This window comes from Scardinius erythrophthalmus, assembly GCF_964197995.2.
Source record: "Scardinius erythrophthalmus genome assembly, chromosome: 1".
NCBI classification, from domain to species: domain Eukaryota; kingdom Metazoa; phylum Chordata; class Actinopteri; order Cypriniformes; family Leuciscidae; genus Scardinius; species Scardinius erythrophthalmus.
The window spans coordinates 26133922-26150954 of NC_138221.1; the positions used below are offsets into that span (position 1 = coordinate 26133922).

General features: G+C 37.6%; 1 protein-coding gene across 2 annotated transcripts in view; it reads right to left on the reverse strand.

Moving 5' to 3' along the window:
* Positions 1-17033, reverse strand: part of myh9b (myosin, heavy chain 9b, non-muscle) — a 58473-nt gene that overhangs the window by 22651 nt on the left and 18789 nt on the right. Inside the window, exons 2-13 of one of the 2 annotated variants that reach the window (XM_081384457.1) lie at positions 14204-14535; positions 11642-11798; positions 8130-8157; positions 7944-8037; positions 6887-6907; positions 5195-5287; positions 4051-4114; positions 3126-3224; positions 2893-3036; positions 2662-2757; positions 1534-1805; positions 888-1061 (exon numbers count right to left, since the gene is read on the reverse strand). In XM_081384457.1, the coding sequence (XP_081240583.1) occupies positions 888-1061; positions 1534-1805; positions 2662-2757; positions 2893-3036; positions 3126-3224; positions 4051-4114; positions 5195-5287; positions 6887-6907; positions 7944-8037; positions 8130-8157; positions 11642-11798; positions 14204-14530 (1569 nt within the window). In that variant the 5' untranslated portion in view covers positions 14531-14535. The remainder of the gene's footprint in view (positions 1-887; positions 1062-1533; positions 1806-2661; positions 2758-2892; positions 3037-3125; positions 3225-4050; positions 4115-5194; positions 5288-6886; positions 6908-7943; positions 8038-8129; positions 8158-11641; positions 11799-14203; positions 14536-17033) is intronic. The other variant, XM_081384458.1, reaches the window with a different exon arrangement.

The window sequence follows — 17033 nt, forward strand, 5'->3', positions numbered from 1 at the left end:
AATAATGGATATCCAAGTTCTCGAATCCCAATTGTAAACATCCGGATCTGAATAATATCTATCCACACATGAAAACAGCTCCAGTAAAGGTCACATGTCCGAAATTTTATTTAGCATTTTTCCGTATTCGTCATCTTAAAACTGCATCAAACCTTGCACACCGTCCGATGCGTATTAATTAATCCGTTGTGAAAAAAATGGCTAAAGAATACAAAATGGAGTCTTCAAGCAGTGAGGATGATTGGAGCCAGATATTAAAAAGGAGACCACCAATTTCGGTGAATCAACTGATCCTGAACACTTCTGGATTTTGCCGTTCGCTTGTACGGTGGCTCTGAATTGGCTAAACACCTCTCAAAATGCTTGCTACGGATGCGAAAAACCCGATCCAAATTCATTTTTGACCTTGTTCCCATGTAAAACCACCTTTCTATCTACATCATCAGAAGATCATAAAGACATCATGCAAAGGAATTCAGGACTTTTAAAATAATGGATCCCAAGTTTTCAATTCCCAATCATAAACATAAAAACAGCTCCATTAAAGGTCACGTGATCATTCTAGAAGTCACATGATTGGTGGAGCCATTTAGAAATAATAACGGTTGTGGTTTACCTTCTCTACCTGCTCCAAACAGTTTTTCTAAGATGATCTACCAGGTAAACCTTGGCTCCATTGGCTGGTAGTCCAGCTAATCAGTGTGGAGCAGCTAATGGCCATTTTTGACCTGCTAAAACCCATGTAAAGCCACCTTAACTACCTGATTGGTGGAGATACACTAACAGGTATCTAGATTCCCAAGTGTCCCAATCTTAAACATGTAAACCTCCCAATTAGAAGTCAGGTGACTGTTCTAGGAGCCGTGTGATTGGTGGAGGCCACTCACGGGCTTCTCGATGAGGTCGATGCAGGGCTGCAGGTCGAGGCCGAAGTCGATGAAGCTCCACTCGATGCCCTCGCGCTGGTACTCCTCCTGCTCCAGGATGAACATGGTGTGGTTGAACAGCTGCTGGAGCTTCTCGTTGGTGTAGTTAATGCAGAACTGCTCGAACGAGTTCAGCTGCGGAGACGAACACACACACAGGATCAGGAATGATGGTTAATCCCACTGTAGACAAGATTCCTTTGCTCTATTCCTCATTTGTGAGGCGCTTTGGATAAAAGCATCTGCTAAATGAATTACATGTAATAAAACTCTTAGGCCACAATACAAGTAATTTAAATTACTTTCATGAATGAAAAAATATAATTTTAATAATGATAATTTAATAGTTTAATTCATTCATAACAATCATTACCAGATGATTACATCTGATACACTGATGAACAAGTAACAATAATATTCACAATATGTCGTTTTACTGAATAATTAAGTAAACCTAATTTCTAAATTTGTCTCAGACGACGACATCACTTCCTGTCGGCCACCGTAACTTCTGTTGGGTGCAATTCGCAACCTCACCACTAGATGCGGCTAAATATTACACAGTGCACCTTTAAAATAAAACATATCATGAACTATCTATCCATACTTCGAAGATCTCGAAGCCGGCGATGTCCAGGATGCCGATGAAGGAGGCGCCCTGACGCTTGGTCTTATCCAGGGCTTTGTTGATGCGCATCACCAGCCAGCGAAACATCCTCTCGTACGTGGCTTTGGCCAGAGCCTCCACCGCGAACTCGGCCTGCTCCTGCGTCTGGGCCTTCTGCACGTAATCACGGCCCACTTTGATCCGGGGCGAGAGGATGGCGCGAGTGAAATCGGTCACGTTCATGCCCATCAGATGACACACTTTCTGCGCGGCTGGAGGAGCGAAGAGAGAGTCGATTAGAGATTTTCAATCTGATGACACTCTGTTACTGGTTTACCATCTCTAGCCTGCTGGACTAAAATGATCTACCAGGCAGTGCTGTTATTACTAACAAAAACTACCACTATTATTTTATTTTTTGTGTGAATTAAATAAACTTCATCTTCACCAAAACTACAAAGATTTTATAAAAAAAAACAGAAATGTTGCCTTGGCAACGAACTGCAAATAAATGTAATTTGAGTAGTAAAATGACTAAAACTGATTATTTTTAAAAAAATTTAACTAAAAATGAAATAAATTATTAAAAAAAATTAGAAATATTAAGAAAACAAAACTACAAAAATACACACACACACAAAAAAAACGAATTCAAATTTAAAAAAAACACCATATTAAAATATAAAAACTCATTTAAAATAGGTAAATATTATAATAAAATATAAAAATAAACATTAATTCCAAATATTAATCAAGACCAAAAATAAAATGGTAAAAATACACACAAAAAAAATTCTAAATATCAATACAGTAATTAATTAGAATTCATATTTCATAAATTAGAAAATTAAAACTAGTTCAAAATATGAATAAATACTAGGCTGTAATAAATTATATAAAATATAAAAATAAACCATTATTAAAGACTAAAATGCAATATTGAAAACTATAAATAAAAAATAATTTGAAACATAATTAAAGGATATAATAGCATTACTCTACTAGGTCAACCTCGACCTGCTATTCGCTGGTGGTCAGGCTAATTAACCATCCAGTGACCCTTTTGACCTTCCAGAGGCCATGTGAAAAGGTAGTGCTAAACCAGACGGAGGTGTGTGTGACGCTCACCTGTATCATCGGGCATGGAGGCTTGGTCCGAGTGGCGCTCCTTCTTGAAGGACATGTTCCCGAGCTGCAGCACAGACGACATGACCTTCAGCAGACCTGCAGGGGGCGACACACACCATTACACTCCCTAAAACACACTGCTGGCACATGATACTATACACTTGGGTTGGGATTAATTTTATAACAAGTATTCGATTCGATTACCCTCTCTACACACACACACACACTCACCGATCTGCTCCTCCTCCGCGATGCTCATGATCCTCATGGCCTCCATGGTCTCCAGGTACATGTCTCGGTCCTGCTGTCCCGGGATCGTGACGTTTCCGTTGGACAGGAACCGGTACTTATTGTAGCCCTCGAGACACAGTTCAGCTGATGGACAGAGAAACAGAAACAGAGAGTGAGTCTCGTGCTGGAAGAGCCGAGATCAGACGAGCCTCGTGAAGCGGACACACACTCACAGCGCAGTTTGTCTCCGGCGCCGGTCAGCATGTAGTAGAACATGTGGAAGGCTCGCTCATCTTTGGCTTGACGGATTGCGCGGGACTTTTCCAACAGGTCTGACGCTCAGAGTCAAGGACTGACACACTACTGTTCGAATGAAGACTATTAACAGGCTGCCATGTGACTCAATGCGACAATGCTAACAGCCAATCAGAAAGCGGCTCAGCTCTGGCCTCATTAATTATTCATGCTCTACATACAGGCACAGAAACTATCATTAGCCATTTTTAGTTTCAGGTCATCAAAAGCAGGTCGTGCTAATGTTATCAACCTCATAAATATGCAAATAAGCCATCAAATATGCAAATAAGCCAGTTAATTTCCAGCGTAAAGAAGCTAATTTTTTCACTTTAATGAAACATCATCATATTAACGAGCACATTAGTACATTCCTAACAAGTTTAACATGTTGCTAGCATGATTTAACACATTGCTATCATGTTTCTAGCAAGATTTAACCTGTTGCTAGCATGTTTCTAACAAGATAGCATGTTGATAGCATGAATTAGTACATTGCTAACATGTTGTATCATATTGCTAACATGATTTATCATGTTGCTAGCATGATAACACATTGATAGCATGTTTTAATGTGTTGCTAACATGATTTAACACATTGCTAGCATGTTTTAACATGTTGCTAGCATGATTTAGTACATTGATAGCATGTTTTAACGTGTTGCTAACATGATTTAACTTATTTGTTAGAATGATGATTAAGCGCATTGCTAACATGCTACTAGTATGATTTAACTCGTTGCTAGCATGGTTTAGTACATTGCCATGCAAATAAGCCATCGTTACTTTCACCATGAGTTAATTTCCAGCGTAAAGAAGCTCAATCTTCAAAGCATCATCATATTAACGAGCACATAAAGATACAGGTTTCAATGTTGGCTCCAACGATGTAGCCGTTAACGTCAAAGTTGATTCTGATGAACTTGCCCTGAAACACAGAAGAGACAGAAGATCATTCACACGTATTGACTGGTTTAAGTTTAATAATTCAAACATCACAATGTCAATTAATAAACATATTTAATAGGCAAAATATACATTAAAAATCTTTTATTTATGAATTTACCATTTTAAAACAGCAAGTAGATCAGTAAAGTTTGATGAAAAACTTTGATGTTGGCTTGACAAAGCCTTGTCTGAAAGTTTGAAAATAACTTAGAAAAACTAGACGTTTAAGATTTTACCCAGTGGATAAAATGTTAACACGTTCTAGCACACTGCTAACATGTTTTAACAAACTCGTTAGCATTTTTTACAGGTTATTAAAATGTTTTAACAAATCAAATTAGCATGTTTCTAACAAGTTTTAACATGTTGCTAACATGATTAAGTACATTGCTAGCATGTTGTTTCATATTGTATCATATCATATTTAACATGTTAACATGATTCTAATAAGACTTGACACATTGCTAGCACAATTTAAGACGCTGATAGCATGTTTTAACATGTTGCTAACATGATTTAACATATTTGTTAGAATGATGATTAAGCACATTGCTAACATGCTTCTAGTATGATTTAACACGTTGCTATCATGATTTAGCACATTGCTAACATGATTCAAGTAAGATTTAGCACATTGCAAGCATTTAACGTTACGCACATTTTACAGTGCTAGCAAAATTGAAGACATTGATTTAGCATATGTATAACATATAACATGTTGCTACCATGATTTAACATATTGATAGCATGTTTTAACATATTGCTAACATGATTTGACATATTTGTTAGAACATAACATGTTGCTAGCATTATTCTAGTAAGATTTGACACATTGCTAGCATGATTTAACACGTTGCTCACATATTTTACACAGTGCTAGCATGATTTAGCACATTGCTAACATGTTTATAGTAAGCATGTTTCTGAATGTTGCCAGATAATTAGCATAATCAAACAGTTTTCAATCGTTTATTAATTTACCCCTGTAAACAGTATGTATGTATGTATGTTTGAGTTGTTGAATCAACAGCTGTTGTGTGTAAGTGCTGATGGGTCTTACGAATCGAGAGGAGTTGTCGTTCTTGACGGTCTTGGCGTTGCCGAAGGCTTCAAGGATGGGATTGGCCTGCAGCAGCTGCTTCTCCAGCTCGCCCTGCGCTCAAACACACCCATCATCAGACATGTGACTTCAAAACAACCAATCACTGTGAAGAAGAGCTCCTCAGCGCAACATCGCAAGCTATTCGCACACAAACCAGCTGAAACAAACACACAGATGAAGCGCGGTCTGATCCCCAATCCCAAACAACACCGGAGTGAGCGGCCCGTCACCTCTGAACACACACACTCGCCACACACACACACGCCTCATTCACTTTCAACACACAACTCTTACCTGGAATAGTACTAAAATATTAATAAAAACTATAATATATTTTGCTGTGACGAAACACAAAAAAGCCACTAAAACTTCAACCAAAATTAAAGTGAAACCTGAAATTTCTTTTAAATAAAAACAAATTCAGAATATGAATAAAAATAGCATATATTTGTTCTTAACAAAAACAGCTAAATAACTTCAGACAAAATTAAAATGACATTCTAGAGACTTTAAAAGAAGGAATGTAACGTTCTTAGATAAATTTATCAATTAAAAGTGTTATGCTAATTATACGTGTTATTTGTCCACTAGAGCCAAGTCTACGTTTCTAGGTGGATGGACTTCCAGTGGGCGGAGCCTAATCCATTAGCTCTGACTTAACCATCTAATTTACATGGACTAAACTCCGCCCATAACAGTGACATCACTAGAGGACCCTCCTCCTAGGGGGCGGAGCCTAATCCATTAGCTCTGATTTAACCATCTAATTTACATGTACTAAACTCCGCCCACAACAGTGACATCACTAGAGGATCCTCCTCCTAGGGGGCGGAGCCTAATCAATTAGCTCTGACTTAACCATCTAATTTACATAGACTAAACTCCGCCCACAACAGTGACATCACTAGAGGATCCTCCTCCTAGGGGCGGAGCCTAATCATTTAGCTCTGACTTAACCATCTAATTTACATAGACTAAACTCCGCCCACAACAGTGAAAGCATCGCCACAGTTTAGAACATGTGTTTAACTAGTACTGTGTCTTTAAGTTAAACTAACCAGGAGAATCGTCTTGTTGAACTCATGTAAATGTGTGAGATCTCCCTGTAAAGCGTTTCACATGCTCTCGTAAAGCGAATCTCGTTAAACCCACAAAAACATTCCAGCAGCATGAGGTTTGTGTTTCCCAACATCGCTGACGTCATGAGACCCGCTGCAGGAGGGATTCGCTGATCACACACACACACACACACACACACACACATACACACACACACACACACACACACACACACACACACACACACACACACACACACACACACACACACACACACACACACACACACACACACACAGCAGTGTTCTCAAACCCAGATCCCATGAGCACAGAAACACACACACAGACGCAGCGCGGGATTCAGACGGACGACACTGAGATGTTATTTGCACTGAAATCAAGTGCATTCACCACTAAGTTCTCAAAATGGTCTGGTTCTCTCTCTGCCAGACACTATTGTGATGAGATTGACTGGTTCTCAGGGTCGTGCGTCTGTGTTTCGGCTTCATTGGTTCACCCAGCAGCAGCGAGATTAGGGATACGGGATGGGAGATGGGAATGAGACGGAGATGGAGAGATGATGAGACTCACATGTGACAGGACGGAGATGCTCTGTTGGTACAAAGAGAAAAACACTCAAACCTTTAACTTACACACTCACACACACCGGCTCAGTCCAGATCCACTCCAGGATGACTGATCAGAAACAACAGAACCCCAGGAAAACACACTGAACACATCATTTATTTTCCCCAAAACACTCTGGATTGATTCCTTTTCCATGAACAGGGAACAAATGAGGACAGGCGTATTGGCAAACCTGCGCTAGTCGAGCTCAATACTTCAACACGGTCAATAAAGTCACGACAAGCCTAAACTGGCTGCAAACTAGAGAGACTTTATTCAAATCTGCAACCCGGTTACAAAATCTAAAACTTTATTTTATGTATATTTAATGTATATTCCAATATGTAAAAATAAGTATGTTACTAATAAATATAAGGTATTAATATAAGGTATTAGATCTGATTGAATATGCTGAAATACATCTCAAAAGGCTTGCAAAAATAAAGTATAATATAAACAATTTATCTTTTAATTTTTCATGTTCAATATATTACAATGTGTAAATAAATAAATGGTTTTAAATATGATTTTTTGCAGAAATATGGCCTAACAGGCTTTCAAAAATAATTTAGTGTGTTAAAACAAACAAAAATAAATACATTAAATTATAAAATCTATAAATAAATGTATTAATATGTATGTATATTTAATGTCTATTATAAAATATGAAAAAAAATAATAATAATGTGTGTTAAAAATAAATACATTTTAAATCTGATTGAAACGATATGCATAAATATGGCCCAACGGGCTCGCATAAACAACTTTTATTTTATTTTATTTTTTTTATTTTAAGGGTGAGGAAGTGACATCATTACTGATTAAACTGGACCTACGGCTGCTCTAATGGAGGATGGTGTTTGTGATCTGCTTCAAACTCCCTGCCATCATCAAAACCAGCCGGATCTGATCTGACAGGATGATGTGAACCCAGATGAAAGATCAGGGTGGGGAACGCAAGAACACGTTACTTTACTCGACCACTGCCTGAACAGAAGCGCTTTGGTCGTCAGGAACTAACCTGGTCTTTCTTGGTCTTGTGAGACGAGGCCACGTGAGCCAGATACTGGATGACCTTCTTGGTGTTTTCTGTCTTTCCGGCTCCAGATTCGCCCCTGAACACACAGACAGACACGAGTGAGACATCAAGCACAGATTTCATGGACAAATCATAATCAGAGAAGACATGCAAGACCATGTGACTCACGTGCAGAGAATGGATTGGTCCTCGCGGTCTGTTGGAGGAGAAGAACGAATCATTTACACAGTGCAAACACATTCGCTAAGCACTTCATTTCTCTCATTTTATGTCTTTTGAGTGAAACACAAAGACTTTTTTGTGCTTTATGTATACTTGAATTGTTCACTTTTTTCACAATTTTATTAATAGTTTAAATTCTATTTTGCTTTATTTTATTGATGTTTTTTATTTATAACTTTTTTAATGACTTTTAGGTATTTTGAGTGAGCAAATGTGGCAGTAAGTAATACTTTTAGATTTTTATTATATTTTTTATATTATATATACGTATATCATTAATATTTTAAAATAACTTTATTGATTTATTTTATTGATTTAAATCTTGTTGTTTTTATTAGAAAAGCAGTATCATTTATGTATTTTTTTAATTGGCAAGAAATAATAATTTTAAGAGATGTCTCATCGATCACAAGTTCATTATGGAGTCCCACAAGGCTCAGTGCTAGGACCGCTGCTGTTCACTCTGTACATGCTACCCTTGGGAGATATCATTAGGAAACATGGCGTTTCTTCAGAAGAAGAACATGAACTGATGATGACACATGATAAACTGAACAAGCTCAAGTTTGGCTTTAATGTCAACTGTAATGTTGTTCTTGTCAGTAATTGGTCATGTTGGTCAGTTGAAAGAAGCTATAAATGGCTCCGGATGGAAACGCTCCTCTATCGGCTCTGAACAAACCCATCTGAGCTCCTGCAGCAGGAAGTGCTCACACCACAAAACAGGAAGTCAATATCTGGCTTCCTGTGACTGGAGAAGGAGCCGCCTTTCCAGAAAACCAACAAAGATAAACTAACACTCACTTTTACTAAATGACACTTAGTCTTAGAGATTAAACGGCATATTCTGAGGATTAATAAGATTAATAACAGGTGAAACTCTTGATAAATGGCACATTAAATGAAGATTAATAAAACTCATGATAAAGCAACAGTTTCAGGGATTCATTTCTTTTCATTTGATTCCACTTTATTTGTAACAAACTTACTTTTGAATCAATAAACGCAACTAATAATAATATATAATATGGCACAGGAGTTTTTCTCGCTCATTTATCAATATGCTTTTTTTTATGTCATCTACAAATAACGTGGTGAAATTTTATGTTACCATTTATATTTCAGGGAATAAATATTAATTAATGATGTGATTATGTTCACTAGCATTCAAAGGTTTGGGGCCAGTAAGTTTATTTAAAGAAATGAATGCTTTTATTCAGCAATGATGCATTAAATTGATAAAAAGTGTCAATAAAAACATTTATAATGTTACAAAATATTCTATTAAATGCTCTTTTAAACTTTCTACTCATTAAAGAATCCTGAAAAATTAAATGCATCATGGTTTCCACAAATTTTTGTACTGTTTTCAACATTAATAGTAATCAGAAATGTTTCTTGATCATCAAATCATCATATTAGACTGATTTCTGAAGGATCATGTGACACTGGAGTAAAGGTGATGGAAATTCATCTCTGATCACAGATTTCATTTGAACAAATATTCACATAGAAAACAGCTGTTTTAAATAGTAATAATATTTCACAGTTTTGACTGTGTTTGATCAGATAAATGCAGCATTGTTCAGTAATGAAGCGCGTGTCTTGTAAAGGCCTCCACAGAGCGCCTGCAGAGCTCAGTAATGAGTGCGGGTCAGAGACTCACTGCAGGAGGCTTGAGGAGCAGTAAACCCTGACACAGCGGAACAAACACTGCATTATTGTGCAACAGTCAGAATCACATCAAGATGCAGTTCAGTTTCAGGATCTTTATTCTCATCGGGACTTCAGTCGCATTTCTGAACAAACACAATGTAGAATTGCAATTCAAATTTGGATGAAATGCTACTTTTAACTACTTAATGAATCTGCACACCGCACAAACGTAAAGAAACTGATGTTTTCCAACTTCTCTTCAGGATCTAGAACTGCAATTCAAATTTGGATAGTTTATAATACTACTTTTAACTCAATGTTTATTTTTATGAGTAAAATTGAATCCGCGCAACAGACAAAATAAAAAAAAAACTCTTCTATTGGATCTTTAAGCCTTATTTTTCTTTGAATATTGATTCAGCGTGTGGATTCTCCTTTAATTGTAAATATTGTAAAACTTTTTCTTATGTATTTGTAAATAGAATCTTTTTCAAAGAATTTGAACTGATGTAAGATAACAGGATGTAGAAGTGAAATTCGAATTTGAGCATTAACTAAGTAAAACTAATTTATAAAGTAAATATAAATGAAATAAGTAAATTAAGTAAAATAATGAAATTCATATAACTGTTGTAGTGTAGTTTTAAATACATTTTATTCAAATATCTTTATTTTATTATTTATTTGTATTGCTTAATATTAATCCACACACCATCCTAATTTAAAGAAATATTTATAAATGTTTTTTTTTCTCATATTTATTCAAATAGCCAAAAAAAGTATCATATCACTTTTGTTGTCTTGTGTGTTTATAATATTAATTTTAGAAAAGGCATCTTTAAATCACAGACTTTTATTAACGTTTTTATGTTGTTGTATTTCAGCGTTCCGACAGCAGAGAAAACATCTCAAATCAGCTGATAAAATCTATTTACGTTTCAGGGAGTAATATTATTAGTCTACATTAATGATGTCAACATTTATGTTTTGTCTGCGCTGGACTAATGAAACCACTTTGTGTGACTTGAATTTATTTGAATGACAGGAAGAGGAACTGACTGAAGTTCGAGTCAGAATCTACATCCTGTAGGACGTGTGTGTGTGTGTGTGTGTGTGTGTGTGTGTGTGTGTGTATGTGTGTGTGTGTGTGTGTGTGTGTGTGTGTGTGTGTGTGTGTGTGTGTGTGTGTGTGTGTGTGTGTGTGTGTGTGTGAGAGTGTACATGTTTTTCTATCCCGGTGGCTGAACTTAAATCTGAATGCACACAGACTCATGAGGACTTAATTTGAGGTACACAAGCTTATCATACAGAAAAACGTGTGTGTGTGTGTGTGTGTGTGTGTGTGTGTGTGTGTGATGGGTAGGGTTAGTGTAAAGAGACAGAATATACAGTTTGTACAGTATAAAAAACATTACGTCTAAGGAGAGTCCCCACAAAGATAGCGAACCTCAGTGTGTGTGTGTGTGTGTGTGTGTGTGTGTGTGTACCTGTTTTTCTATCCCGGTGGGGACTTCAACCTGAATGCACACAGACTCATGGGGACTCGTGTCACAGTGGGGACCTAAACTGAGGTCCCCATGGGTAAACAAGCTTATAAATCATGCAGAATTAGTTTTTTTGGAAATGTAAAAATGCAGAAAGTTTTCTGTGATGGGTAGGTTTAGGGGTAGGGTTAGAGTAAGGGGACAGAATATACAGTGTGTACAGTATAAAAACCATTACGTCTATGGAGAGTCCCCACAAAGATAGTAAACCAGACATGTGTGTGTGTGTGTGTGTGTGTGTGTGTGTGTGTGTGTTACCCTGCATCATGCTCCTGTAGGCCGTGTCAGTGATGGCGTAGATGTGCGGTGGCATCTCGTGGCGTTTCTTGCCCTTGTACATGTCCACGATCTCCTCGGAGTAGATGGGCAGGTTCTTGTACGGGTTGATGACCACACAGAACAGACCCGAGTACGTCTGCGGCACACAACAGAGGCGTTCAGTCACTCACACACACACACAACATCCACACTGGCCTTCAAATGTCTCAAAAATACAGTAATAACTGTGTAAAAAACAGTAATATCACACAGCTGCTTTATTTATTTACGTTTACAGTGTTTTCTGAAGTGAAATGAATGCATGTCCACATTAGGTCTGGGTTTCACTGCGGTTCACAGTTGGTATGAAACTAATCTGGTCTGATTTGCATAAGCAAACCGCACCTGATGAGCAGGATCGCATGAACTCTGGGCCAGAACAGCACAAAGAATCAGGATATTATTAAATATCAGTTCCGTAATCATCACTAAACACATTGAGAAAACGCAAGTCCAGAAAGTCCGTCTGTTAATAAATGTTGCATTTCTTTATTGCAATATAATATATGTATAATCCTCACTGCAGAAAGAGTCTGTGAGCAAGTTTCATTTGTTTTCGTCATAAAACCAGAAGAACAAAAATATCAGCAAAAAGGTGAATTGAGGACTTTCCATTGCTGGCATGTTAGTTCTCCTCATGTGTGTTAATCGAGTTAACGTAATCAGATTGAGCTTTTCCAAACACAAAACCTCTTTATTTTCTGTTAATGCAACTAAATTGTTGCACTGCAAAAAAAGTATGTGGTTGTCGTGCTAGTGCTCACATTTATGACTCAAATCGGCTTCAGAACGACATAACAGACCTGTTAGATTCAGATTCAAGAACTGGAACCAGTGTGAACCCAAACCCGGATCAACCAGGCCTGACTTCTCTTAACCAGACTGGATGACTGTCTAGTAGAGACTCTGTTCTCAAAGTTTTTCTCTCTCTCTTTCTCAATCATGTTTAACTCAAACCTGCTCTCCCCTCCCGCACGCATCATTTCCTGTCCCTCGGGGGCACATTGTTCCTAAAGCTTCCTGTTTGGAGAAACGGCACTGAACAGTTTCAGCGATCGAGTCAGTGAGACCCCGTTATCTGCATTCAAGGCTGTTGGATATCTTAACATTTTTCAAAAACAAACCTCTGACCCACAAAAACACGGAACGAGCTCCTGTTTTACCTGGGAAAACAATCAAACTGGTGGGACTGTGGAATTGAGGGAAATTCAATTGTAGGACCTAGTTCTCGTATTAACCCTATGAAAGCCTCCTGGTTTTTCTAGATTATCCAGACATCAAATTATGGAAAAATCATCATATTGCATTTATGTTTTAAAACTACAGAGCTTTGATCATAAAACTAAGCATTTAAATATCATCTTATTAAGATAATATTGGCAGATGACTGATATTTATATGCATTTTTTTGCAAGTATCTGCCATACTGTTATAAAGATCTCATTAATACACATTGCAAGCAGAATTTCATACTTTTTCCCGTATAAATATCATAATATCTGAATAAATGTTAGTACTATCTGCACAAAATGGCATACTTTTCTTCAGTTTGGGTCTCTGAATAAAATTGAGCTGTTTTTTTCCTCCATATTCTCACTATATCATACTTATATGAGCCATAAAACCCTGATGTAGCAAATATGAAACTAACATTAAATATATATTTGGCTACTATTTCATGTCAGGCTTTACAGGGTCCAAAAATATATTAGAAAGAACGTTTTTTCTAATATTCCCATTATGTTACAAAAAAAAAAACTATTTCTGAACGATCTCAGAACGTTCAAAACGTCCAGTATTTTAAATGTTTTAAAAAGGTTCTTTACTTTGAACATCCTAAAACTGGTAACATTTAAAAACGTTAAGAGTTTCAGAGAAAACGTTTCATGAGCGATGTATAAATAATGTGCTAACATTTTGAGAACATTACTGGTAACACTTTACAATAAGGTTCATTAATTAGCATTAGTTAACTACCTTAGTTAACATGAACTAAGAATGAACAATACTTCTACAGCATTTATTAATCTTAGTTTATATTACTTTCAACATTTACTAAAACATTATTAAAATCAAAGTTTGCATTTGTTAACATTATATACTGTATGTGTATACTAACATGAACTAACAATGAGCAATGCATTTGTTACTGTATTAGTTGCTCTTTGTTAATGTTAGTTAATAAAAAAATACAATTTGTTTGGTTTGTTCATGTTAGTTCACAGTGCATTAGCTAATGTTATTATCATTAATGATTTTAATACTGTATTAGTAAATGTTGAAATTAATATGAATTAAGATTAATAAATGCTGAAGAAGTACTGTTCATGTTAAGAAAGGTTGTTAACTAATGAACCTTATTGTGAAGTGTGACCACATTACTAAAGACCCGATCACTTTAAACAAACGTTCTATTAATGTTCCTGGAAGAAGGTTTGTTCAGAGATGTTCCCTGTGATCTGAGTTGGCTCTCTCTGTGTGTGTGTGTGTGTTCAGACTCACGTATATGAGTCCGGAGTAGTATCTCTCCTTGAGGTTGTGCAGCACGGACGCCTCGTTCAGACAGGTGAGCTCCGCCATGTCCTCCACCTTACTGAACTTGGGCGGGTTCATCTTCTGGATGTCATCCTTGTTGACCCGCACCTTCTTCCCCGAGTCTGCGAGCTCCACCACCACCTCGTCCCCGTGCTCCTCCTTCACGGAGCCCGGCTCGAACCCCAGCCGCTCCGACGGCACCCATACCAGCTTCTTCGTGGCCCAGTCGGCCTGAGCCAGAGGGTTGCTGACCAGGTTACGGTCCACGTACAGGAACTTGTCTGCGTCCGACATGGTTTCTGGAGGAGAGAGAGGAGAGCGGGGTGTTACGGGTGTGTAAAAGAGTGAGAGAGAGTGTATGTGCGTGTGTGAGTGTGTGTGTGTGTGTGTGTGTGTGTGTGTGTGTGTGTGTTTGTGTTTGAGCGTGAGAGTGTTTGTGTGTGAGAGTGTTTGTGCGTGCGTGTGTGTTAGAGTGAGCGAGTGAGTGTGTGTGCGAGTGTGAGTGTGTGTGTGTGCTTTAATAATAAGCATGTTTAATAATGTACACAAGTGTTTATTTCAAACCCTGACTGGCAGAATAAACAAGAAACAGCAAAAATAGACAATTACATCATCCGCCTGAAGAAGCTTTTCCAGTTTATTTTACCAGCAAATTGTTTGTGCATGCTATTCTAAATACAAAAATGTGTTATAACAGTTCAGAAAATTCAGATAACTTTGTAGATTTTTGTAGATAACCAGATTTCCCATTTTCTTAAGAAAATGCAAGGCTTGTTTACAATGCTAGGTTGTTGCTACGCCGTTACTAGTGTGTTCTGAATGGTTTTGCATGTTTCTATGTGGTTGCCAGGGTGTTCGGGTGGTTGCTAGGGCCATCACATTCACAAGGGTGAAGAGGATCTCTGATATCAGCGTTTAACATCTTAAATAAACAGCAGCTGAAGAGGCTCTTGTTAGCTAATGCTAGCAACGCGAGCGGACGAGAAACAGATCTACAACGGAGCAGTTTCCTGCACGTCTTACACACTCGCTCAGGAATGCTGGGTCTGTAGAGCTCGTCCAAACACAGGTTAGGTCAGCAGCAGCTCGTAAAACACAGCATACGTCTCACTCCTGGCGGACACATGAATTGACACCGCCGTCTGTAATTACAGCTAAGCGTCTCGAACACACACACTTGCACTGATATAGTATGTGGGATGTTTTGTTTTAAATGCGGTTCAGCCAAACACATTGTTGATTATACTATTCAGAGACGTGTTTGGACAACGACGTGCTTGTTTAAACTTCGTGTCAAAGAGCAGCGGGTCTCTGGTGAGTCACAGGCCTGTTCAGATCAACGAAGGCAGGGAAGAACAAAGCTAAATGCTAATAAAACTACACAACTAACCTTTTAACTGTGCAGACTGTGTTGGTTACTATAGAGCAATAAAAAATATAAATTAGAGAAAAACACTTCCCAAATCATTACATTTACTCATTTCCAAATTTCCATTGATTCCATATGCAAAGCGACTTACAAACAAGAAATACGACAAAGTGATTCATCCTAAGGAGGCAATACCATTAACAAAGGTAAAATTTGACATCTAAAACATTGTTTAGAAGAGGACAGGGAGGGAAATGAGACATATTGAGGATTCAGTCAAATGCTGAAGGAAAAGATGCGATTTTAGGTGTTTTAGAGTCATGCAAAGATCAAGCCACCGCTGAGGAACAGCGAAAGTAAAGGTTCTGGAAAAATGACTTTGCGGCTTTTACTTGAAATCCTATATAATATAATATAATACAATTAGGGATGTCCCGATCCGATCACGTGATCGGAAATCGGGCCCGATCACGTTGTTTCAGACTCGATCGGAATCGGATGTTACCTCCCGATCAGGACTCGGATATATATGTATATATATTCTCATTCTTTTTTAACACATCTATAGTTATGCGGTGGCACAGAGTTACACCGGTTTCACACTGCACGCGTTAGCAGAGCGTAAGCAGCGCAGGACCAGTGCGTATAGTGGGCAGGAGCAGGACACGCGCGTTTTGCTTTCACACTGGCAGCGTTTATCAAAAATACGTTTTATAAAAATACGCGCTGCACGCTCTGCTAAGGTGTGCTGTGTGAAACCGCCGAGTGCAGTTCCTAAAAGCACATTACTGGCTTTGCAAACACTGTGGCACTTTTATTTTTTTATTTGTTTAACATGCCTGCTGGGTATTTTAAGTTGAGGTGCTATTTGTTTATATATTAGACTTTTTTTATATTTACTGGTGCACTAAGTCCAAAAGTGAAGAACTTATGTTATTTATTACTTGATTGTTCAAGCTACCTCACAGAAGTGCTCTGTTTGTTAACAGAGTTGTTGAATGTTAAAATAAGGTGAATTAAATAAAAAATAAGGAACATCCTGGATCTGTTTTTCGCTCTTCTTTATTCTTTTTTTATGTATTATAGAAGTATCGGATCGGGACTCGGTATCGGTAGATACTCAAAATCAAATGACTCGGACTCGAGGGCAAAAAAACCTGATCGGGACATCCCTAAATATTATATGATATTATAATGCAGTCTAATTAAACCAACAAACGTGGGTGAAGGAAGACCTTTGACTATCTTTGTGTACTACTACTTCATAATAGTGTTTTTTTTTATATATGGTATTTTAATGCTTTTTCCCCTCACATATTTTTGAAATTGGTGTCATCATAGAAATTGAACTTTAAAACCTTTAAGACGGACTCATTTTTTTTTTGGTTAAAACTTGGTTAGACAGCCTGTGGTTTTAATTTATTTATA